A 20,784-nucleotide genomic window follows, 5' to 3' on the forward strand; every position below is an offset into this window, starting at 1 on the left:
GATCTGGATACACATGATGAGAGCATTATACTGCCTCTGTGCAAATCTCTGGTTAGACCGCACATGGAGTACTGGTACAGTTTTGGACACCGGTGCTCAGGAAGAATATAATGGAACTAGAGCGAGTACAAAGGAGGGCAACAAAATTAATAAAGGGGATGTGGGAACTACAATACCCAGAGAGATTAGCAAAATTAGGATTATTTAGTCTAGAAAAAAAACAACTGAGGGGCGATCTAATAACCATGTATAAGTATTTAAGGGGACAATACAATCACTCCGAGGATCTGTTTATACTAAGGAAGGTGACGGTCACAAGGGGGTATTCTCTGCGTCTGGAGGAGAAAAGGTTTTTCCACCAACATAGAAAAGGATTATTTACTGTTAGGGCAGGGAGAATCTGGAATTCCTTGCCTGAGGAGGTGGTAAAGGCGAACTCAGTCAAGCGGTTCAAGAGAGGCCTGGATGTCTTCCTGGAGCGCAACAATATTGTATCTTACAGTTATTAGGTTCTTTAGAAGGACGTAGATCTGGGGATTTATTCTGATGGAATATAGGCTGAACTGGATGGACAAAAATCTTCTTTTTAACTATGTTAGCATGCTTTATTGTGGGAATTCAATTGCACAAAAATGCGGACCAGCGGACATCAACAACCATCAGCCGCCCCATCAATCACATCTGCTGCTTCCTCCTCCTCGGTTACTGTATCAACTATTGAGACACAGGTCTTCAACCACAAAACCTCAAGTTCTGTACTTGCTCCAGTCACGCTGACTGAGATGCCGCCTTCAGATGTAACGGAACCGGACAAGCCTAGATTTTGACTGATCAAAGAGAACGATCACACCACAAGTTTCTCAAACCACAGTAACATCTCCGCTTGCAACTCTCTCACGGTCCAGCAGTTTGTCTGGTTCACCGTTCTCCGCCCTCTCTCAGCACTGCAGCTAGCCCATGGTTCCGCAGTTGTGGTCACATAAAAGATAGCTTTGTCATGCGTAGGAGGAAATAAAGAGGTTGAACTCCACCATCTCCAATTTGTTGGCCACAGAAATGCTGCCTTTCTGCCTGATACAGACAGTTTACGAAATCTCATAGCCGTCGCAGTCCCCCAGTACCAATTACCCAGTAGTCATTACTTTTCTAAGAAAGCTGTGCCTGTGCTACACCAGCATGTCGCAGACATCACCCATTCCATGACAAAATCGCTGTCTGCTAGAGTGCATTTCATCACAGACACTTGGACGAGTAAGTATGGCCAAGGGGGTTACATCTCGCTGACTGAGCACTGGGTGACTCTACTGGCTGTGGGAACAGGTGCTGCTCCACAAGTCTTGGAATCCCCAAGGTTTGCAGGACAAACCTCTACATTTAACACTTCCTCCACTGCTTTTGCCTCCTCTATCACCTCTAGGGCCTCCACCTGTGCCCTCAACCTCTGCCTTAATGAGACACACGTTCCAAGTGCGGAGCAGACCCCCACCACCTCCGTACTGCACAACATGGGCTCTCTGCAATCAGGCAGTCTTAAAATTGATATGTCTTGGAGATTGCAGTCATACAGCTGAAGAGTTGTGGACAGTTCTCCAGGCTCAGTGTGATCAATGGCTGTCTCCGCTGAACCTGCATGCAGGGAAGGTGATAACGGTGCAAACTTGGTGGTGGCCCTACAGCAAGGCAAGCCCACACACGTGCCTTGCATGGCTCATGTCCTCAACTTGGTGGTACAGCGTATTCTCCACCACTATTCTGGCCTGGGTGAACTGCTCAAGAAGGCACGTAAGCTGTGTGCTCATTTCTGCTGTTCACACCCCTCTCCTCATCGAATTCCACTGTGCACGTTGGAGCAACTGTAGCAGCAGCAACAAGCCCTGACGCAGTATGTCATGTCATATAGCCTGGGCCAACGCAGTATGGACCTGGCGCATGTCACATTTACAGAGTGCGCACAGATTAAGGACTTCTGAACCCTTCTGCACAGTTTCAAAATGGCTACTGAGATAGTTCTCACTGATGCCGCCATCATCAGCATCACTATTCCGGTCATATATATGCTGGAGAAGACATTGAACAGCCTGCGGGAAGAGATGGTGGTCCCAGAAGAGGAGGAAGCAGAGGCGGATGCAGAAGGGATAATACTGTCTCTAAGTTCAAGACTGTCACCACACAGGTGGGTGCCAAGGGAGGGTGGATTACTGTGATCGAGTGGGGGTGGTGATAGACACGCTGTTATCGAAGGTGCAAGATCCAAGGAACAAATGGAGGAGAAAGAGGTGATGGGCGAGCAACTGTAAGATGAAGAGGATAATACTTCCCTCTCTGTTATTCGTGGTTGGAGGGATGGGACGGAGGAAATGAGCCTCATTGTTACCCAGCCACCAACACAGCATGGGCTTTGGGCTTAGACCTCATGGTAGAGCCCTACATATGAGCGCCTTCTTGCTACACTATCTGCAACATGATCCCCGTATAGTTATGGTAAGGAATAATGCTGACTACTGGGTTGCCACTTTCTTAGATCCACGTTATAAAACCAAATTTTGCCAGACGATCCCCGCCCTAGAAAGGGAACAGCGAATGCTGGAGTATTGAAACACGCTTTTACACAACCTTAAGAGAGCTTTTCCCTAAGACAGCAGTGAAGCACACAGTTCGAATCGTGGTTGTAGACTTCCAACCTCTGGACCGTCAATTCTTCAATGCCAAAATATTAGCAGCAGCAGCAGTGGTGGAAGTAGAAGAAGCAATTTCTGTAAGTCCTTTGACACTTTTTTAGGCCAACGCATGACGTGGGTTACTTGCTTACGTATTTTGGCCAAAATATTTACTAATACCTCTCATATTTTTATATGTGTTTTTTGCACTATATTTTTCAGGGTGCAGTTGGGCCCATTCGGTCTTGTAAACTGTGGTGTCTGTTCACATGGGATGCGTTTGGATGGCGCTAGGCAGCCCGCCTGATCTAATAGTATGGGCGTAACTAATAGGCTGTTAGCCTGGATGCTGTGCATTACCATTGTGTGAACAGCGGAGCATACAAGTCTTCATTGTGCATTAATATACCAAGCAACCGCCCCTCCATACATTGGTAGGTTGTGAGCGGTTGTCTCATCGGTATTCTTGCACCTGTGTTGCCCCCATCCTAACTATATGGGCTCACTCACCCTGATAGTGCGTTTGTTTGGAGGTCTGGGCAGGTCGGCATCTCTGCCTTTTTTCTGTGTTTTTGAACATTTGACATTTGCCTGAATTTTTATATCTACACGATTTACACAAATTATATTTTCTTGTCTTAACTCTATACTATTTACCATTAGAAGCTGTGTATTTTTGTAATTATTTGTATGTATACATGATTAATTACCACTTCTGTCTCTGTAAAAACAATCCCCTTTAACCCCTTTCTGACATCGGGTGTAACTGTATGCTGATGTCAGACTCCCTCCTTTTGATGTGGGCTCCGGCGCTGAGCCTACATCTTTTCTTGCACATGATGGGCCAGAAATCCCGCACTTCAGTGACCGTCACATGATTGCGGGTCACCGATAGGTTGGCATGACAACCAGAGGTCTCCAGCAGACCTCTATGGTTGTCACTGCCGGATCCTATGAGCGCTGCCCAGTGGTTGGCGCTCATAGCAAGTGAGCAACTCTGCTACATGCAGGTGATCTGATCATTGCCTGTATGTAGCAGAACTGATCGGGTTATAGCAGCTTCTAGCCTCCCATTGAGACTATTGAAGCATGCCTGTGGAGACATGGGGTGGTCAACGGGTGCCGCGGTCCGCTGACCGAAACGAGATGGATCAGGGATCCTCCCACCTAACGCAGGCTCTCCCTTTAACATGGGCATAATGCTACTCAGACAACACACAGTGAGGGTAATGCAGTGTGGCAATGCTTTATTGAACCACAAAACAGGCAGATAACACATAGAACAGTCACAGCAAAATACCCAACAGAGTGCACATTACAGAGTCTCACCCTTCCGCTGATTCACTCCCAGGGTCGCTACCCCACCTGTGGCACGCACAGAGATGAGGTAACGACAAGTGTAGGAAGAGGACAATCCATTCAGTCCATACAAGGTAAAAGGCCAGTTGATCTGAGGATCACAACCTGGCTTCTCCAAACGTATCCATGGTTCAGCGATGGTGAATGGAGCAGATCTGTATTCTTCCAACCGAGGCTGAAAACCCCTAGGTTGTTTCCTGTAGAATGATAGATCTGAGTCCCTCGTGATGTAAAAACTATACGAAGTATAAAATTTGAAGTCTGGGATCTGCCGATATGTGGCTAGTTTTCTGTTACAGATAACATGATTTTAATTTTTTTTTTGTCTAGTCTCGCTTGAATATAGATCAATATTAAATAGTCAACTGATGACGCCTTTGGTGAGGACAATGAAACCCGTAGAAATGTGAGGCTTGGAGAGTGAGTGTGTATACATCACCTCACCCTATATACTGAGGTGTGGGGTATATGTTTTTTTCTATTAGTCACCTTCTGTCTAACATTCAGGGGGTGAATTATGGGTATAGTTTTACATTTGGAATTAATAAAGTTTAGTTTTAGCCTTTTTTCAGCATACAGGAGGAATGACAAGAGACAACCCATTTAAGAAAATTCAATTTTGGTTAAAACTATTCCAACATTATGAACATAAAAAAGGCTTCTACCCTATGTGATGTTTCTGATGTTTATTAACAGCTGATTTCCAAGTAAAATATTGACTACATTAAGAAAATCAAAAAGGCTTCTCCCCTGTGTAACTGCTCTGATGTCTAACAAGCGCTTTCCGGTTAAAATATTTCCCACATTCTGAACAGGAAAAAGGCTTCTTCCCTGTGTAAGGTCTGTTGAGGTGGCTCAGTGGTTAGCACTACAGCCTTGTAGTGCTCTAGTCCTGGGTTCAACTCCCATCAAGGACAACATCTGCAAGGAGTTTGTATGTTCTCCCCGTGTTTGCGTGGGTTTCCTCCCACATTCCAAAGACATACTGATAGGGAATTTACATTGTGAGCCCCATTAGGGACAGTGATGATAATGTGTGCAAACTGTAAAGGGCTGCGGAATAGGTTAGCGCTATATAAAAATAAATATTATTATTAGTAGTAAGATTTCATTTCTATTAAAAGATTTCCCACATTATAAACAGGAAAAATGGCTTCTCTGATGTGATCAAGATTTATTTTCGATTAAACATGAAGGAAGTTTCTCCCCTGTGTGAGTTATTTGGTGTGGAACAAGACTCCCTTTCTGGTTAAAAATTGTTCCACATTCTGAACATGAAAAAGGCTTCTCCCCTGGTGAGTTCTCTGGTGCCTAACACAATCTGATTTAGTGCAAAAACATTTCCCACATTCTGAACATGAAAAAGGCTTCTCCCCTGTGTGAATTCTCTGGTGTTTAACAAAATGTGATTTATGTGCAAAACATTTCCCACATTCTGAACAGGAAAAAGGCTTCTCCCCTGTGTGAATTTTATGGTGATAAACCAATTGTGATTTCCAGTGAAAACATTTCCCACATTCTGAACAGGAAAAAGGCTTCTCCCCTGTGTGAATTTTATGGTGATTAACCAAATCTGATTTCCGGTTAAAATATTTCCCACATTCTGAACAGGAAAAAGGCTTCTCCCCTGTGTGAGTTCTATGGTGATAAACCAATTGTGATTTCCAGTGAAAACATTTCCCACATTCTGAACAGGAAAAAGGCTTCTCCCCTGTGTGAGTTCTCTGATGAGTAACAAAATGTGATTTCTGGTTAAAACATTTCCCACATTCTGAACAGGAAAAAGGCTTCTCCCCTGTGTGAGCTCTATGGTGATTAACCAAATCTGATTTCTGTTTAAAATATTTCCCACATTCTGAACAGGAAAAAGGCTTCTCCCCTGTGTGAGCTCTATGGTGATTAACCAAATTTGATTTCCGGTTAAAACATTTCCCACATTCTGAACAGGAAAAAGGCTTCTCCCCTGTGTGAGCTCTATGGTGATTAACCAAATTTGATTTCCGGTTAAAACATTTCCCACATTCTGAACAGGAAAAAGGCTTCTCCCCTGTGTGAGTTCTATGGTGATTAACCAAATTTGTTTTCAGGTTAAAACATTTCCCACATTCTGTACAGGAAAAAGGCTTCTCCCCTGTGTGGGTTCTCTGGTGAGTAACAAAATGTGATTTCTGTATAAAACATTTCCCACATTCTGAACAGGAAAAAGGCTTCTCCCCTGTGTGAGTTCTCTGGTGAGTAACAAAATTTGATTTCTGTATAAAACATTTCCCACATTCTGAACAGGAAAAAGACTTCTCCCCTGTGTGAGTTCTCTGGTGAGTAACAAAATCTGATTTCAGTGTAAAACATTTCCCACATTCTGAACAGGAAAAATGCTTCTCCCCTGTGTGAGTTCTCTGGTGTGCAACAAAATGTGATTTCCATGTAAAACATTTCCCACATTCTGAACAGGAAAAAGGTTTCTCCCCTGTGTGAGTTCTCTGGTGTGTAACAAAACGTGATTTCCACGTAAAACATTTCCCACATTCTGAACATGTGAATGACTTCTTTGCTTTAGTAGCAGTTTGTTTTTTATTGCCTCTTTTGTGACATTGCTTTCCCTTATTACTCAGTAAGGAATCAGAAGATGGGACCTGTTTCATAGGACCAGATGACAGATCTTTGCTGTGAATGGATGATGGTATATCTGGAGTAATAGCAATCACTTCAGTTGTATCTTGTAGGATCTCAAGATCATCAGATTTAAAAATTGAAGATGTCAAATGTCCCTCTGATCTCCTGGTACATTCATCTGCTAAGATAAAAAACAATTACTACTTATTAATAAAATATCCTTTGGTTTTATATTTTTGAACATTTCTACTTAAACTGTCCATAAAAATGGCAAGCTATGTAAAAAACTTTAATTATTTACCAAGTCAATGACAGTTCACAGTCTAATAGAAAACCTTGCTGGATGAGCCAGTAGTGTGTGGTGTTCAACTGTTTGTTCATTCTGCCTCCCAAATATCAAATATAAAGAAACCAATCAATGTTATGTAGGCGAAAATAATACCAATTCTCATCTCACAAAAACAAGTCCCCACTCAGGTCCATCATCTGTCATTGGAAAAACAGAGGTTCCCGCACTATTAGTGGCTCAAAGGCTGTTGAAAAGCAACAAGGTTTCTATAAACCAATCCAGCAAAATCCGCTCTCACTTCGGAGTCTTGCAGTGTGCGCAAACAACATTTAGGATGCCTGTATTTAGCAATGTTATAGTGAGAAGAATCCACTTAATTTGCGGTGTCTCCTGGAGCACAATCTGGACACTATGTGCTGGGTAATAAAATGGCAAATGTGTAATTTTCACTCCAACATCCACTGCGTGTTAATTTCCAGAAAGTTGCTGTGGAGTCAAATTATACACTCTTTCTACACATGTGGCCAAAATTGTTGGTACCAGTTGTTTAATGAAACCCACAATGGTCACAGAAATAACTTTAATCTGACAAAAGAAATAATAATTAAAAAATCTATGAAAGTGAACAAATTAAAGTCAGACATTGCTTTTCATCCACGCTTCCACAGAACTTAAAAAAAATAAAACTCATGAAATAGGCCTGGGCAGAAATGATGGTACCCTAAAGTAAAATATTTTGTTGCACAACCTTTAGAGACAATTACTGAAATAAAATGATTCATGTACCTGTCAATGAGACTTCTGCACCTCTCGACAGGTATTTTGGCCCACTCCTCAAGGGCAACTGCTCCAGTCGTCTCGTGTTTGAAGGTTGCCTTTTCCAGACGGCATGTTTTCAGCTCTTTCCAAAGATGCTCATTAGGATTTAGGTCAGGGCTCATAGAAGGCCATTTCAGAATAGCCCAATATTTTCCTCTTAGCCATTCTTGCGTGTTTTAGCTGTGTATTGTGTGTCATTATCCTGTTGCAAGACCCATGACCTGCAACTGATACCAAGCTTTCTGACATTGGGCAGCACATTTCTCTCTAGAATCCCTTGATAGTCTTGAGATTTCATTGTACCCTGCACAGATTCTAGACACCCTGTGCCAGATGCAGCAAAGCAGCCCCAGACCGTAACAGAGTCTCCTCCATGTTTCACAGTAGGGATAGTGTTCTTTTTGTGATATGCCTCATTTTTCCATCTGAGAACATAGAGCTGATGTGCCTTGCCAGAAAGTTCCATTTTTGTCTCATCTGTCCATAGGAAATTAACCCAGAAGCTTTGTAGCATGTCAACATGTGGGTTGGCAAATTCCAGTCTGTTTTTTTATGATTTTTTTTTCAACAATGGTGTCCTCCTTGGTCGTCTCCGTGAAGTCCACTTTGGGTCATAGAATGACGGATGGTGTGATCTGACACTGATGTTCCTTTAGCTTCAAGTTCACCTTTAATCAGTTTACAAGTTATTCTGGGATATATTACCATTCATATTATCTGTCTCTTTGATTTGTCATCAATTTTCCTCCTGCGGCCACGTCCAGGGAGGTTGGGTACAGTCCCATGGATATTAAATTTCTGAATAATATGTGCAACTTTAGTGACAAGAATATGAAGCTGCTTGGAGATGGTCTTATAACTTTTACCTGTAACATGTTTTTCTATAATTTTCCTTCTAATCTCCTGAGACAACTCTTTCCTTCGCTTCCTCTGGTCCATGTTGAGTGTGATACACACCATGTCACCACACAGCACAGTGAGTATCTGTAGCCTCTATACAGGCCACTCACTGATTCCAGGATTGTAGACACATGTGATGCTAATTAGTGGACACACCGCGATTTACACATTCTGTTGAAGCTTGGTTGAAAAGCAATGTCTGACTTTCATTTGTTCATTTTCATAGATTTTTTATTTATTATTACTTTTGTCAGATTCAAGTTATTTCTGTGACCATTGTGGGTTTTTGTCATTAAACGAGGGGTAAGAACAATTTTGACCACGTGTGTATAGTTTATAACCATCAGTGAATTAATTAATTACATGGAATTACTTTATGGGGATTTCGACTATTCCGGTTTGCTGTCATTTAGTTATATTAGGGCTTCTGCATATGGTGTGTCCAATCTCATCTGGGATCTGTTCCTGCTGTCCAGCTGGAGTAATCTGCTCCCTACTTCAGCCAATTGGAAAGTACCACACCCTACTAAAGCGCAAAGCACATGGCCGGAATCTGCCAGATACAGCGCTGTTCTCCTCTGGTTCAGTCCTCTGTGCTCAGCTTGTGGATTAAAAAACTGGAGTCTGAACTGAGAAAGTAAGTTAATGTGTATGCACAATGTAAGTGCATATTAACACATGACCATTAACCAGAGAAAACAAAAAGCAAAAAACACAACTATCCTAAACTAAAAAGTAAAAAATAAACTGCAAATAATGCATAAAGGTAATAATAATAAGGGTATTTAGTAAACATAATTTTGATCAAAATAATGTACAAGCCATCCCGCCACGTCACGGCAACCCCGGTGGGACAGTCCTAACTCTAGTATTTAAAAGCGTTTCACTTGCCAAGTGACGTAAATGTGAACAAGGATCGAGCGACTAAACCACTAGTAAAAGCACAGGCCAGACAGGATGGTTTTCCCAGCTCAGAAAAGAGGGCGGTCACACCCTTATATGCACTGAATGCACAATAAAATGAATAAAAAACTGGAGTCTGAACTGAGAAAGTAAGTTAATGTGTATGCACAATGTAAGTGCATATTAACACATGACCATTAACCAGAGAAAACAAAAAGCAAAAAACACAAATATCCTAAACTAAAAAGTAAAAAATAAACTGCAAATAATGCATTTTTTACTTTTTAGTTTAGGATATTTGTGTTTTTTGCTTTTTGCTTTCAGCTTGCGGATTGTGTATTTATCCCCTGTTGTGACCGTGGCCCGTTTACTGACTACTCTTGTGTCTTCTGATTCTGTATTCTGGCCTTCTGGTTCTGACCCAGCTACCTGACTATTCTTCTTGCCATCTAACACTACAGAATAGCAGGTAACACCATGGTCCAAGCCTAGGGGTCCCTGTGTAAGTCCAGATCCATGTAATCGTGTTATAGGGCGATGAGCAAGGCAATCCTTGGGATATGGAAAGCAGAGAAGATAGAGTCAAGCATGTTCATGGTGGACATCTTTTGAGCTGCCAGGTGACCATGAACAGTGCTCCCCATACATTGTGTCTGCAAACTATTCCAGCTAGATCTGCTTTCAAATAGCTAAGTGGCGCTCCTTCCCTTCTGAACACTGCCATGTGCCCAGACAGTAGTGTACAACCGTATGTAGGGTATAGTGCGAGCTGAAAAATAATTTGTAAGATCCATTTGTTTTCTATTATCCTCTGTGAATAATTTATCACCACATAAAGTGACACACGTCAGATATTAATAATGGGGCCTGATTAGGAACACAAAACTGGCTGCAGGAAGAGGTTAAATCAGAGGATTTTGGACACTACTGTAATCAAACACTGTGACTATAGACAATAACATCTACTGAAATGATCAAACTCCACAGTCTCCATCAGTAATAAATGAGCAGCTAGTGGTGAAACCTCTCTGGGGTAATTAGTGTATGGGGCTCGGTGACGTCACAATCTAAACTATCGTAAGGTCCAATATTTTCTGTCAGATGAGTTTCAAGAAGAAATATTACACATTTATAGAGAACTGTGTATAATAGTGCAGAGCGGAGATGTCTTAAAGAGAACCTGTCAGCAGGATTGTGCTCAGTAACCTACAGACACTGTCAGGTCAGCGCCGTTATACTGATTACATCGATACCTAGTGATGAAATCCGTCTTGTTGTTGTTTAATCTGTATTTGTAATTTTCAGTTAATGATATTATCGTGCTCGGGGCGGGGCTGTGGGTGGGGCTGTGGGCGGGGCTTTATGTGGTGCTCTGATTACATATTCCTCTGTATTGGCTTATGACAGGTCGCTGATCCCTCACTGACCTGCCCCCATTATTACATAATGCATATAATAGCATTGATGTTATTGGTGATAATGCCTATAATATTGTGACTATTGTGAGGCTTAGAAAAAAATTACATCCAGCAAAATGTCACCAGCGGCGCCAGCGCAGTAACCTCTGTCTCTTACTTATAGATGCTACTGCGCAGGCGCCGGATGTAATACAGATGAATATATAATCAGAGCACCACCTAAAGCGCATATTTTTCTTCAAGTGATTTTCTATCTTGTCAGCACATTCTACGTACGCTGTCATTTGGCTTTATAGTTACAGATCTGGGCAGGTAACGGTCAGCATCTCCTAATGTGAAGGAGAGAATGGCTAATGAAATCAATTATTAAACCTTATATAAGTCAGTTCAGATATGGTGTACCAAGATGGCGTCTGTGTCTTCAGACAACACCCTGGAAGGAATCCTTGGAATGCAGAAGCTGAGATACTGGATACCAAATATGGAAGTGAAGCTGAAATGGACCTATCATAGACTGACACTGGCTCCTCAGAAGATTGTGTGACACCCATTTCCTGTCTCTTTGTCTTGAGAATAAACTTCAGCTGTGTGCAAGCCTTTGCTGAGAAAGGAGTAGACATCTAACTCTGTGCTCGGTGTGACTCTTTAAGTGTGCACTCGGCCTATATTGGGTCAGGTACAAGCAATCATATAGATCTTGCTTTAAGGATCACCCTCACACTAATCCCAGGGGGTAGGTAGATCCTCCAGGTTGTAAGTTCTATAGAAAAGGGCTATCAATACCCAAAGTCATTTGAACAGTTTTGGGTGGAGGAGAATGTTGTGGTCTAGAGGCAAAATGGTGATCATGGTAATACGGCCGGACTACACCACCGATAAAGCAGCCACAGCCGTTGACTGAGAGGAATCTGTGACTTCTCTGCATTCAGTGGTTACTACTCACCTGGGTAGTCATATGAGGGAATCTCCTCGTTACACCACTCATCATCTCTCACATCTGTGTCTGTAGTATTAATATGGGTCAGATCTTCACCCTGAAACAAATATTGTAAGAAGTCCCATCTATGATCAGCTCTAATCCTGCCATCTCCACCGTTCTCATTACACAAGTATAAAACATACAATACTGGAGGATAAAACAAGATTGAGCACAAGACCTTCACAGCCATCTACACATCATAGGGGAGATCTCCTGACACCTTCTCTCTATCTACCTGATGATCCTGGGGAGCACTGGGATCTTCTTGGTTACAGTCCTGTGGAAGAAGAGGACGGGGACATCTCTCTGGTGTTGTCCTCTTACTGGATAGATCTGGAGGAAACACATACAGGGACTGAATTCATTCTTTACATACAGATAATTATAGGCCGTGTGTATTTAGTCCTGTCTATTACCTGGTGATGTGAGGGGCTGGGGAACCTCCATTATGACGTTCTTGTACAGATCTCTGTGTTCTTCTAAATACTCCCACTCCTCCATGGAGAAATAGACAGCGACATCCTGACACCTTATAGGAACCTGACACATACAATGATACCGTCATCCCCCGATCCCTTCATAGTGTTACTGTATAATGTCCCAGCATTCCCAGCAGTGTCACCTCTCCAGTCAGCAGCTCAATCATCTTGTAGATGAGTTCTAGGATCTTCTGGTGATTGATGTCCTCATGGATCAGGGGGTGAGGTGCAGGCCCCGTGATTGGGCTCAGGGGTCTTCCCCATCCCTCAGACACAGGGTCCTGACAGCGATCACTAGAGGTCTTCTTCACCACTGTGTAATCCTGGTTATGGAGAGACACATTAATAAATCTCACTACAGACATTTCCAGAGTCCTCACCTCTCCAGTTCTGTCCATCTGTTATTCCCATAGATAAGAATGATGTAATGTGACGTCATCAGAATCTCTCACCTCTCCAGTGAGACGGAAGAGGATCTCTAGGGTGAGGTGTAACATCCTCTCCGCCATCTTGTTTCTGTCCATATCCATCCTTGATGGGTAAATCAGGAAAATTCTCTTTTGTAGAAGATCTTCACTGAGAGGATCCGATATTGTAGAGACCTGAATGAGAAGAAGATGATCCGATGTAACATCATAAGAATCCTGTGTAATAATACAATTACTGGAGATAATAAGGGAAACATATGAGGAGATTTATTATTTTACAGGGTTTAGTTTTCTTCCCTGACATCTACTAATAAAACCTACAGTCATATGTTAAAGTTTGGGCACCCCTATTAATGTTAACCTTTTTTCTTTATAACAATTTTGGTTTTTGCAACAGCTATTTCAGTTTCATATATCTAATAACTGATGGACTCCGTTATATTTCTGGATTCAAATGAGGCTTATTGTACTAACAGAAAATGTGCAATCTGCATTTAAACAAAATTTGACTGGTGCAAAAGTATGGGCACCCTTATCATTTTCTTGATTTCAACACTCCTAATTCCTTTTTACTGACTTCCTGAAGCACTAAATTGGTTTTGTAACCTCATTGAGCTTTGAACTTCATAGCCAGGTGTATCAAATCATGAGAAAAGGTATTTAAGGTGGCCACTTGCAAGTAGTTCTCCTATTTGATTCTCCTATGAAGAGTGGCATCATGGGCTCCTCAAAACAACTCTCAAATGATCTGAAAACAAAGATAACTTTTCAGGGGAAGGATACAAAAAGTTGTCTCAGAGATTTAACCTGTCAGTTTCCACTGTGAGGAACATAGTAAGGAAATGGAAGAACACAGGTACAGTTCTTGTTAAGCCCAGAAGTGGCAGGCCAAGAAAAGTATCAGAAAGGCAGAGAAGAAGAATGGTGAGAACAGTCAAGGACAATCCACAGACCACCTCCAAAGACCTGCAGCATCATCTTGCTGCAGATGGTGTCACTTTGCATCGGTCAACAATACAGCGCACTTTGCACAAGGAGAAGCTGTATGGGAGAGTGATGCGAAAGAAGCCGTTTCTGCAAGCACGCCACAAACAGAGTCGCCTGAGGTATGCAAAAGCACAATTGGACAAGCCAGTTACATTTTTGGAAGAAGGTCCTGTGGACTAATGAAACAAAGATTGAGTTGTTTGGTCATACAAAAAGGCGTTATGCATGGAGGCTAAAAAACAGCATTCCAAGAAAAACACTTGCTACCCACAGTAAAATTTGGTGGAGGTTCCATCATGCTTTGGGGCTGTGTGGCCAATGCCAGCATCGGGAATCTTGTTAAAGTTGAGGGTCGCATGGATTCAACTCAGTATCAGCAGATTCTAGACAATAATGTGCAAGAATGTGACGAAGTTGAAGTTACGCAGGGGATGGATATTTCAGCAAGACAATGATCCAAAACACCGCTCCAAATCTACTCAGGCATTCATGCAGAGGAACAATTACAATCTTCTGGAATGGCCATCCCAGTCCCCAGACCTGAATATCATTGAACATCTGTGGGGTGATTTGAAGAGGGCTGTCCATGCTCGGCGACCATCAAACTTAACTGAACTGGAATTGTTTTGTAAACAGGAATGGTCACAAATACCTTCATCCAGGATCCAGGAACTCATTAATAGCTACAGGAAGCGACTAGAGGCTGTTATTTTTGCAAAAGGAGGATCTGTGAAATATTAATGTCACTTTTATGTTGAGGTGCCCATACTTTTGCACCTGTCAAATTTTGTTTAAATGCAGATTGCACATTTTCTGTTAGTTCAATAAACCTCATTTGAATCCAGAAATATTACTGAGTCCATCAGTTATTAGATATATGAAACTGAAAGAGCTGTTGCAAAAACCAAAATTGTTATAAAGAAAAAAGGTTAACATTAATAGGGGTGCCCAAACTTTTACATATGACTGTATATATTTAGGCCACAGACAACAAGCAGTTTCCTCCTCGGAGTCGGCAGCTGAACACGTTCCTCATAGACTCATCTTCCATAACGCTAATTCTCGTCTCATTACCGACACTGGAATCGGCATTAGCAATACTGCAGGAGATATTCATTACACGCGACATGAGAAATAACTCCTTCATGATGAGGACGACATCTTCATCTCCTAATGCGGCTCTAGAGACAGATTTGGCCAGAGTCGGTCACTGCCTCCATCCCCACCGGCTGTCTATATGAAGGTTTCCCATCTTCCCCGCACTGGAATCTTCTCTCACGTTAGATCTCAGCTCTGAGTCACACACAGAAGTTTGAGGCTTTTAGAAAAGATTTTTTGTTTCCACAAACACAACGGACAGAAATGATCTGATCCCAAAGTCTCCATGTACAGTGATTTATGGGGATTATTTCTGGCCTTAGACTTTCCTATATTACAAGAAAAACTCCAGAAAAAGCCGATATTAAAATGTTTCTAAAGAAAATTGGCTCCAACAATTCTTGTAAAAAGAAAAAAATATGCATAAAGCAGAAGACACAATTTATAATTTTTAACATGTTGAACATTTATTAAAAAGAAATTAATCTGTTTGGGCCCCAGAACATAGATGTACACCGCAGGGACGGCACAGATGAGGCTTCAACAAAACCACTTGCTGCTATGAAAAGCAAACATGACATCTAAGAAGGTGTGACAGAGTTTGGCTGAATGCCCCCCGCCCCCAAGTACTCGATAGCATGGGGCGGCCTAGTTACTCCGATACTTACATGCCTAATAATGGGGTCTGGGCTGCAATGTATGAAGGTCTATTAGGTCGGGCCAGAGGCAGCGTCCAATAAGTTACCTTATAACGTCCCCATACACATTAGACTAAAGTCCCATGAAAGCACTGATTTCGGGGGGTTTGGCCGACCATATAATGTATTTGGGGGCCTCCCGACAGATGATGTCAGGGCAGAGAAGGATCTGACATCCTGAATTTCAGAGGATAATCCGTCTGTTCTTCCTGTAGATAATCCTCCTCTAGAGGAGTCTGGAGGCGACTCTCTCATACAGACCACAGGAAAGCTGGAATATTTGTGTGTATGGGGGAGTCAGGAGAGATCGCCGTCTGCCAAATGACCGTTCAGCCAACTCTGATCTCATGTGTATGGGGCCGTTAGTATTACACTGACAGGCGGTGATGATACACGGCACTACAGTAGTACAGGGCATCACCGGAGCCATCAGAGGCTTGTATGTTGTGTGATCGCACTGATCAGAGGGGTTTAAAAAAGGTTTAAAGGGGGAAAAAAATCACAGTTTCAGCAACAAGAAATATCCATCACTATATGGAAAGCAGAGTCACTGCACAATGTTAGTTACGTCACGTCCATAACTACTTTATTATACTCTATTATCCTGTACACAGTGGAGTAGATAGAAATCACAGATCCCACAGCAATAGCTGGAATTGGACCCTCCAACGTAAAGAAAAAAAATCTATCTATATACACTGTTCAAAAAAATAAAGGGAACACTTAAACAACAGAATATAACTCCAAGTAAATCAAACTTCTGTGAAACCAAACTGTCCACTTAGGAAGCAATACTGATTGACAATCAATTTCACATGCTGTTGTGTAAATGGAATAGACATCAGGTGGAAATTATTAGCAATTATCAAGACACCCTCAATAAAAGGAGTGGTTCTGCAGGTGGGGACCACAGACCACATCTCAGTACCAATGCTTCTGGCTGACGTTTTGGTCACTTTCGAATGTTGGTTGTGCTTTCACACTTGTGGTAGAATGAGACAGACTCTACAACACATACAAGTGGCTCAGGTAGTGCAGCTCATCCAGGATGGCACATCAATGCGAGCTGTGGCAAGAAAGTTTGCTGTGTCTGTCAGCGTAGCGTCCAGAGGCTGGAGGCGCTACCAGGAGACAGGCCAGTACACTAGGAGATGTGGAGGGGGCCGTATGAGGGCATCAACCCAGCAGCAGGACCGCTACCTCCACCTTTATGCAAGGAGGAACAGGAGGAGCACTGCCAGAGACCTGCAAAATGATCTTCAGCAGGCCACAAATGTTCATGTGTCTGCACAAACGGTTAGAAACTGACTCCATTAGGATGGTCTGAGGGCCCGATGCCCACAGATGGGGGTTGTGCTCACAGCCCAACACCGTACGCTTGGCATTTGCCACAGAACACCAGGGTTGGCAAATTTGCCACTGGCGCCCTGTGCTCTTCACAGATGGAAGCAGGTTCACACTGAGCACATGTGACAGACGTGACAGAGTCTGGAGACGCCGTGGAGAGCGATCTGCTGCCTGCAACATCCTTCAGCATGACTGGTTTGGCAGTGGTCAGTAATGGTGCGGGGTGGCATTTCTTTGGAGGCCACGATGTTGGGCTGTGAGCACAACCCCCATGGAGACACAATTGTGCCTTTACCTGGAGATAAATTCCCAGTGGGGGCAATTTCCAAAATGCAATAACTTAAGTGGGGAATTCAGCTCTTTTCGCACTTAAGGGATCTGTATATGGAGTCTACAAACTACAGTGGGGGAAATAAGGATTTGTTACGCTGCCAATTTTGGGGTAAAGTAACATTTTTGTGAGGAAATAAAGTAAAATTGTCATTTTTTCCTTCCACATTGCTTAAATTCCTGTCACACTGTCCGAATTCAGATATTGTCCTGTCAGAAAGGAGAATACAGGGAGCAAAAGGGTTAATAGGACTCACAGGATGAACCGGCCCAGAAAGCAGAAGATCCAGGAGTGTCTGCCACATATATGACTGCTCTGTGCACAGGACCTGTGATGAGGTCACAGGAGGGGAGGAGTCAGGGGTCACATGATCAGGGGCCTCAGTGTGTGCAGGACTCAGTGTGCTGGAGCGCTCCCGATAATCAGCTGCGTGTGTCGCGCTGTGTGATAGTCACAGCACCTGCATGGAGGGCGACACATGCAGCTGATTATCGGGAGCGCTCCAGGGATCCGGGGTCCCGATGCAGCTATTCGGTAAGCGATATTAGCCAATAGCAACTTCTCCGACGATATTCGCTCATCTCTAGTAATAACAGCTCAAAGAAATTCACCAAACTTTTCATTAAGTTTAATAGTAAGACCCTATTAAATATTGAGCACCAGCGGGATGAAGCACTGACAGCGGCATGTAAAAGTGTGGGCGCCCCGGGTCAAAATGACCGTTATTGTGAGCAGTAGTAAGATGAAGATGAAATGATCTCTAAAAGGCCGAACCTCTAAGATGACACATGGCCTTTGTATTTTAGACAAAAATAATATTAAAAACATATATATATAGACTTTTTTACAATTTCAGAATTGCAAAAAGGAAAAAGGGTGATGCAAAACTTTGGGCACCCTTGGAGATTTGTGTACTGAGATAATTTTGATCAAGATTTCACACCTTAATTCGCTTGTTAGGGTTATGGTGAGATCACATGGTGACCAGGAGCTACAGTCTGAGGAAAGGGCTAAAAAGCCTTCACTAGACCCCTGTACAGCTGTATAATGAGGCCCAGGCTTTATAGTGAAGGGACAGGAGTGAGGGCCTGTGCCAGGAGCTACAGACTGAGGAAAGGGCTAAAAAGCCTTCACTAGACCCCTGTACAGCTGTATAATGAGGCCCAGGCTTTATAGTGAAGGGACAGGAGTGAGGGCCTGTGCCCAGAAGCTACAGTCTGAGGAAAGGGCTAAAAAGCCTTCACTAGACCCCTGTACAGCTGTATAATGGGGCCCAGGCTTTATAGTGAAGGGACAGGAGTGAGGGCCTGTTCCCAGGAGCTACAGTCTGAGGAAAGGGCTAAAAAGCCTTCACTAGACCCCTGTACAGCTGTATAATGAGGCCCATGCTTTATAGTGAAGGGACAGGAGTGAGGGCCTGTGCCAGGAGCTACAGACTGAGGAAAGGGCTAAAAAGCCTTCACTAGACCCCTGTACAGCTGTATAATGAGGCCCAGGCTTTATAGTGAAGGGACAGGAGTGAGGGCCTGTGCCCAGAAGCTACAGTCTGAGGAAAGGGCTAAAAAGCCTTCACTAGACCCCTGTACAGCTGTATAATGAGGCCCATGCTTTATAGTGAAGGGACAGGAGTGAGGGCCTGTGCCAGGAGCTACAGACTGAGGAAAGGGCTAAAAAGCCTTCACTAGACCCCTGTACAGCTGTATAATGAGGCCCAGGCTTTATAGTGAAGGGACAGGAGTGAGGGCCTGTGCCCAGGTGCTACAGTCTGAGGAAAGGGCTAAAAAGCCTTCACTAGACCCCTGTACAGCTATATAATGAGGCCCAGGCTTTATAGTGAAGGGACAGGAGTGAGGGCCTGTGCCCAGGAGCTACAGACTGAGGAAAGGGCTAAAAAGCCTTCACTAGACCCCTGTACAGCTGTATAATGAGGCCCAGGCTTTATAGTGAAGGGACAGGAGGGAGAAAAGTGGGGAAAGGAGCCAGAAGAGCCGGACTGCCCATCACTAACCTGCAGAGCCGCACTCCACATATATGGCTGCTCTGTGCACAGGACCTGTGATGAGGTCACAGGAGGGGAGGAGTCAGGGGTCACATGATCTCCGGAGTGCAGACCTCCATGGAGACTTCTCCTCAGTCAGTGACATTCCCGCCATTATTCGCCCCTCACTACTGGCACAATTACCCCGCGCCGCCTTCTCTACACAGTGTTATGTGTGGAATGTAACGTGTGATTTCTCTGGAGGGAAATAGACCCCACACAGGAGGGAATTCTCCCCAGTTACTGGCCGTCTACTATATGGCGGCATATGATTGTGCTATCGACTCCACACCAGGAGCTAAAATGCCCAAATCTCGAATGTAACCGCTATAAGAGAAGATATAACAAATTTCCCCTAAACTCACACAGCGGAGGAGGCCTCACTTGGAGCAATGTGACTCGCGCACAGAAAATCTATTCCCGGTTCTGTGATAAGTTATCGGCCGACAGGAAGAAGAAAGGTCTGAATTACAGCCCAGACTGGAGGAGAAACTGCAGGAGTTAGAATTGGCCAATCAGCACTCTTCACCCCTATACTTATCTACACAAATACAAGATATGAAATGACAATTAGACGCCATTCTCACCACCAGAACGGAGAGGCGCTAACTTGGAGTAAAGCCGCGTTTTATCACCATGCCAATAAGCCTAATAAGATGCCGCTCGTAGGCTCAGAATGAGAGAGTCACTGCATATAATCTCCTCTATAAAAGACCCTAAGGGTCAGATCTCAGCCCACCCCGATGTCATGTATAGCACTTATAATGAATACTCCCAGAGTTTGTATTCCCCCCACAATCACCCCCCTCACTACAGGAGTCATTCCTTCACACACTACATCTACCTAACCTGACTGAGTCCGCGGCACAACAACTCCATTTACACATCTCTGAGGAGGAAATAGTTTCATCAATCAAAAACCTAAAAAAAAGGAAAGTCCCCGGGGCCGGATGGTCTTACAGCAATATATTATAAAAAATGCAGCGATGTGCTGACACCACATATAAAAACCTCTGTAATTCATTACTAAATGGCTCACAGCTGCCCCCTGAGCTCTACGTGGCGCATGTAACCGTAATCCCTAATCCTAAGAAAGATCATCTCACCACAAATTATAGACCTATATCCCTCTTATACATTGACTTCAAAATCTTTACATCCATTGTGACTAACAGGATCAATAAAATCCTCCCTCACCTCATCCATCGGGATCAGGTTGGTTTTATACCAGCGCGACAGGCCCCAGATAATATTAGGAGAGCGTTAAATATTATTCATACAACTAACCTACAGCGAAAGCGACTTCTCCTGCTTGCATTAGATACTGAGAGGGCTTCCGATTCGGCGTCCTGGACATATCTCTTTACGGTTCTATCGGAAGTCGGATTCTCCCCTAAACTTATAAAGTGCCTCCAATTGTTATATGATAGCCCTATTGCTT

General features: G+C 43.4%; 1 protein-coding gene across 1 annotated transcript; it reads right to left on the reverse strand.

Annotated features, from left to right (window-relative positions):
* Positions 1–3,889: 3,889 nt before the first annotated feature.
* LOC141082255 (uncharacterized) lies at positions 3,890–6,861 on the reverse strand. Its single transcript, XM_073566194.1, has one exon. The coding sequence runs from the start codon at positions 6,656–6,658 to the stop codon at positions 5,234–5,236; it is 1,425 nt and encodes a 474-aa protein (XP_073422295.1). The 5' UTR covers positions 6,659–6,861; the 3' UTR covers positions 3,890–5,233.
* Between the last annotated feature and the right edge of the window lie 13,923 nt (positions 6,862–20,784).

Source organism: Dendrobates tinctorius, unplaced genomic scaffold (assembly GCF_039654945.1).
Source record: "Dendrobates tinctorius isolate UK_male_01 unplaced genomic scaffold, ASM3965494v1 ptg000017l, whole genome shotgun sequence".
NCBI lineage: Eukaryota > Metazoa > Chordata > Amphibia > Anura > Dendrobatidae > Dendrobates > Dendrobates tinctorius.